This window comes from Megalobrama amblycephala, linkage group LG7, assembly GCF_018812025.1.
Source record: "Megalobrama amblycephala isolate DHTTF-2021 linkage group LG7, ASM1881202v1, whole genome shotgun sequence".
Lineage (NCBI taxonomy): Eukaryota > Metazoa > Chordata > Actinopteri > Cypriniformes > Xenocyprididae > Megalobrama > Megalobrama amblycephala.
In genome coordinates this window covers 6,383,965-6,389,528 of record NC_063050.1, presented here as the reverse complement: position 1 = coordinate 6,389,528, position 5,564 = coordinate 6,383,965, and the positions used below count along the sequence as shown (strand labels likewise).

The window sequence follows — 5,564 nt, the reverse complement described above, 5'->3', positions numbered from 1 at the left end:
TCCAGTTCATATCACAGTTTGTTCGGTTCGGTTTGCTGTGGGGCAGTGCGGATCTGTGTTTGTGATCTGGAGAATGTCAAATTATTCTGTTTAGAATTCTGTTTAGGAGTAGAAATATTTAAAAACTTTGCGTCATTTTTCTATTCTGAATTAAATACTTTTGCTTCTAAATGTCTCCTTGTGTCCCTTTATTAAAGAAACACATTGTGGCGAGGGGGGCGTGGTTTAGCGGGGTCTGCAGCAGGAGGGAGTGTCTGGGGATGTGCGGTGATTGAACGGGTTGAATGTAAATCACGAACACCTGTTTCTCGTTCCAGTAATTGGCGTGGAGACAGGATAAAACGCCAGGAGAAGCAGGAGCGTGGGAGAGAGAGAGGGACTGCTGACAGTCAGACTGAGTGAGCTGTGCTCGTGTCGTGGAGTGAAGCCCGTCCTTGGATGTGGAATTATTGAGTGTGCGTTGCACCGTCTTTTTGTTTATGTGTTTGATATTTTTCTCTGGTGAGAATAAAGACTGTCAGCAGCCCAAAGCCGATCCCTGTCCTCTTCCTTCCCATTACACAAAGAACCTTCATTACACTGGTGCCGAAACCCGGGAAGGAAGACGGAAGCCGCCGCCATGCAGGCAACCTCCGCCGCTGGGACGCCGTTTGCGGACATCATCGCATCCCTCGCGGCCCTCCATCAAGAGCAACATCGGGCCCTGCTAGATCTCCGCCAGGATCAGGAGCGCCGCTTCGAGGCGATTGTCCAGGGCCAGCAGGAGGACCGCGAGAGGTTCCGGAGCTGGATAGACCGGGAGGTTCCCGCGGAGACCAGCGCGGCAGCTGCTGGCCCCTTCCCGCTGCCACTGCAGAAGATGGGCCCGCAAGATGACCCGGAGGCCTTCCTGGACCTTTTTGAAAAGTCTGCCGAGGTGTCAGGTTGGCCCCGGGACCAGTGGCCCATGCGGCTCGTCCCGCTGCTCTCGGGCGAGTCGCAGGTGGCAGCGCAGCAGCTGCCCATCCAGAACCTCCTGGTCTTCAACGACCTCAAGAGGGCCATCCTGCAGCGGGTCGGCCGCTCCCCCGAGCAGCACCGTCAGCGCTTCCGGTCTCTGGAGCTGGGGGAGGCGGGCCGGCCCTTCGTGTTGGCCCAACAGCTCCGGGACTCGTGCCGCAAATGGCTGATGGCCGACGGAGGCGACGTGGAGCAAATGATCGATCGCGTGGTGCTGGAACAGTTCACCACTCGGCTCCCAAAGAAGACCGCCGAGTGGGTCCAGTGCCACCGGCCCACGTCGCTGGATTCGGCCATCCAATTGGCGGAGGACCACTTGGTGGCGTGCCCAGGGGTCGGCGAACCCCTGCCATCTGTCTCTCTCTCTCCCTCTCTTCTTCCCCTCTCTCTCTCTAAACCTGTCCCTCTACCTAGGTCCCGTCCGCCCGGCCCGCCTCGTGTTCCGCCCCGGGGGCGGGGTGGAACGGATTCTCGGCAGTTCGTGGCGCCAAGAGCCCCGCCCAGGGGGGCGGGACTGGCCACCGCCGGGCTGGACCCCGCGCCTGCTTCTCCCCTCTCTCCACGCCAATCATTCGGCCCGTTCTCCGCCACTGGAGCGGCGGGCAGGTCTGGGCCGGCCTGTTGGCGTTGCGGGGACCCGGATCACTTCATAGACCGGTGTCCAGTGATGGAGGTGGGGACATTGATCCGGGTCCCGGACGACCTGCAGGTCGCCCCCGGTCAGGCTGGTCAGTACCAGATACCAGTGAGTATCAAGGGGGGTACATATCAGGCTTTGGTGGACTCGGGTTGTAACCAAACCTCCGTGCATCAAAGCCTGATTTCATCCGGGGCATTGGATACAGGCCGCGTGGTTAAGGTACGGTGTGTGCACGGGGATATCGCGAGTTATCCGTTGGTGTCAGTCGGGATTCTATTTAGGGGTCAAAAGCATAGTGTGGAGGTGGCAGTTAATCCGCACCTCCGGCACCCGATAATTTTGGGGACGAATTGGCCCGCATTTAATAAATTATTGGGACATTTATGCTCGGGTGCCTCTTGGAGTAAATGTACGCGGGGAAAGGAAGTGCGAGTGCAGGCGGGGGAGACTGACCGGGGACCAGTGGTGACTGCCTCAGGGGAACCGAGCGGGATCGGGAGACTGATTCTCTCGGACCGTGATGATTTTCCCCTGGAGCAGTCTCACGATGACACGCTGAAAAATGCGTTTGAGAGGGTCAGCACAATTGACGGTCAGCCTCTCCGGCCTGGACGACCACTAACTTATCCCTATTTTGCGATTATTAAAGATAGGTTGTATCGAGTGACCCAAGACACTCAATCAAAAGAAGATACAACCCAGTTGTTAGTACCAAAGAGCCGCAGGGAAATGCTTTTCCATGCGGCTCACTCTAACCCAATGGCTGGACACTTAGGACAAACAGCGACACTAAATCGCCTCATGACCCGATTCTTTTGGCCGGGCATTCACGAGAACGTGCGCAGGTGGTGCGCGTCTTGTCGTGAATGTCAGCTGGTAAATCCTCCGGCCACTCCAAAAGCGCCTTTGCGCCCCCTTCCATTAATGCAGGTCCCCTTCGAACGAATTGGCATGGACCTCATCGGGCCATTAGAGCGATCAGCGAGAGGGCATCGTTTTGCATTAGTCATTGTGGATTATGCAACACGATATCCAGAAGCAGTGGATCTCCGCAACATTTCCGCTAAGAGTGTTGCGGACGCCCTCTTCAGTTTAATCTCCCGAGTGGGGATTCCGAAAGAAATCCTCACTGATCAAGGCACGGCGTTTATGTCACGTACGCTACGCGAACTGTACGAATTGTTGGGCATTAAATCGATTCGAACCAGCGTCTTTCACCCACAAACGGACGGGCTGGTCGAACGTTTTAATCGCACGCTTAAATCCATGATTCGTAAGTTCGTTCAAGAAGACGCCAAAAATTGGGATAAATGGTTGGAACCCCTGTTGTTCGCTGTGCGAGAGGTCCCGCAAGCCTCCACGGGGTTTTCCCCCTTCGAGCTTCTCTTTGGGCGCCACCCCCGCGGGGTGTTGGATGTCCTAAGAGAGTCTTGGGAGGACGGACCATCTCAATCGAAAAATGAAATTCAGTATGTGCTGGACTTGAGAACAAAAACTCCACACTTTGGGGCGGCTATCTATGGAGAATTTGTTACAAGCCCAGGACAGACAGTGCCGGTTGTATAACAGGGGAACTAATCTGCGTAAATTTGCACCGGGAGAGAAAGTGCTCGTATTACTCCCCACGTCAAGCTCAAAATTACTGGCGAAGTGGCAAGGACCATTTGAGGTCACACGGCGAGTTGGTGATCTCAATTATGAAGTAATACGGTCCGACAGGAGAGGGGCCCGTCAAATTTATCACCTCAACCTCCTGAAAAAGTGGAGTGAGGCGGAGTCAGTGATGCTGGCGACGGTGATTAGCGGAGAGGATGATCTCGGGCCAGAGGCGAATGTAAAAAAACAATCCCTCGCTCTGGCCCCGGGGGGAGATCACCTTTCGCCCTCACAGCTCACTGATGTTTCCAAATTGCAGGCTGAGTTTGCCGACGTGTTCTCTCCCCTACCGGGCCGTACTGACCTCATTCAGCACCACATCGAGACAGAGCCGGGCGTGGTGATTCGCAGCCGGCCGTATAGGTTACCTGAACACAAAAAAAAAGTGGTTCAGGCAGAATTAGAGGCAATGCTTGAAATGGGGGTAATAGAGGAATCCAGCAGTAACTGGGCGAGCCCGATAGTTTTGGTCCCCAAAACAGACGGCTCAGTGCGGTTCTGTGTGGATTATCGCAAGGTGAATGCAGTGTCGAAATTCGACGCGTATCCAATGCCGCGTGTGGACGAATTGCTTGACCGGCTCGGTACAGCTCGCTTTTATTCGACACTGGACTTAACAAAAGGGTATTGGCAGATCCCCTTGTCTCCATTATCCAAAGAAAAGACCGCTTTCACGACGCCGTTTGGATTACACCAATTCGTGACCCTTCCGTTCGGGCTGTTCGGGGCACCGGCTACCTTTCAGCGACTCATGGACAAGATCTTACGGCCCCATGCTGCGTATGCGGCTGCCTATCTGGATGATATTATTATTTTTAGTAATGATTGGCAGCGGCATATGCAGCATTTGAGGGCTGTCCTGAGATCGCTGAGAGGGGCTAGGCTCACGGCCAACCCGAAGAAGTGCGCAATTGGGCGCGTGGAAGTAAGGTATCTGGGCTTCCACTTGGGATATGGACAGGTGCGTCCCCAAATTGATAAGACAGCAGCGGTTGCAACCTGTCCGCGTCCCAAGACCAAAAGGAGGTAAGACAGTTCCTCGGGCTGGCGGGATATTACAGAAGGTTTGTTCCTAATTATTCGGACCTCACCAGCCCGTTGACTGATCTGACTAAAAAGGATGCACCAGATACGGTCCAGTGGACGGAGCTGTGCCAGCAGGCCTTCACCCAGGTGAAGGCTGCTTTATGTGGCGGGCCGTTACTTCATTCCCCTGATTTCTCTCTCCCCTTTTTGTTGCAGACAGACGCGTCGGACAGAGGGCTGGGTGCGGTCCTGTCCCAGGAGATAGAGGGTGAGGAGCGGCCGGTGCTGTACATTAGCCGCAAGCTCTCTAAGAGAGAGGCTAAGTACAGCACCGTGGAGAAAGAGTGTTTAGCCATCAGGTGGGCCGTCCTCACCCTCCGCTATTATCTCCTGGGGCGGGAATTCACCCTCTGTTCGGACCATGCCCCTCTGCAGTGGCTCCACCGCATGAAGGACACCAACGCGCGGATCACTCGTTGGTATCTTGCTTTACAGCCTTTTAAATTCAAAGTGATCCACAGGCCGGGTGTTCAGATGGCTGTGGCCGACTTCCTCTCCAGAAATGGGGGGGGGGGGGCTGCAGGCCGGACGGCTCCCCGGCCTGAGTCGGGCGGTGGGGGTATGTGGCGAGGGGGGCGTGGTTTAGCGGGGTCTGCAGCAGGAGGGAGTGTCTGGGGATGTGCGGTGATTGAACGGGTTGAATGTAAATCACGAACACCTGTTTCTCGTTCCAGTAATTGGCGTGGAGACAGGATAAAACGCCAGGAGAAGCAGGAGCGTGGGAGAGAGAGAGGGACTGCTGACAGTCAGACTGAGTGAGCTGTGCTCGTGTCGTGGAGTGAAGCCCGTCCTTGGATGTGGAATTATTGAGTGTGCGTTGCACCGTCTTTTTGTTTATGTGTTTGATATTTTTCTCTGGTGAGAATAAAGACTGTCAGCAGCCCAAAGCCGATCCCTGTCCTCTTCCTTCCCATTACACAAAGAACCTTCATTACACACATTATTTGACATTTACATTTCATTTCATACCTAAACTTTTCATATAGGAGCACATGTACTTCTTGGGAAGAAAGTAAGCGTCAAATCCTGTCTGTGTGATTCAGTGTGTTTTTGAATCTCATAGAGCAGTTAAATCACCCACAACACATTAATCCTCACCTGGGGTCAGAGGTCACTGATCTGTCACTCTTCAGAGGCTTTCTGATGTGTCTTATATATGAAGGACTCCTTCTTGAGATACTGT

The 5,564-nt window shown here is 54.4% G+C and overlaps 1 protein-coding gene across 1 annotated transcript; it reads left to right on the top strand.

Annotated features, from left to right (window-relative positions):
- Positions 1 to 211: 211 nt before the first annotated feature.
- On the top strand, positions 212 to 5,268 carry LOC125271609 (neurotrophin receptor-interacting factor 1-like). The gene is made up of 2 exons (XM_048195717.1): positions 212 to 1,744; positions 5,056 to 5,268. Exons 1-2 carry the CDS (start codon positions 620 to 622, stop codon positions 5,056 to 5,058), a joined length of 1,128 nt encoding a protein of 375 aa, XP_048051674.1. The 5' UTR covers positions 212 to 619; the 3' UTR covers positions 5,059 to 5,268.
- The last annotated feature ends 296 nt before the right edge of the window (positions 5,269 to 5,564 follow it).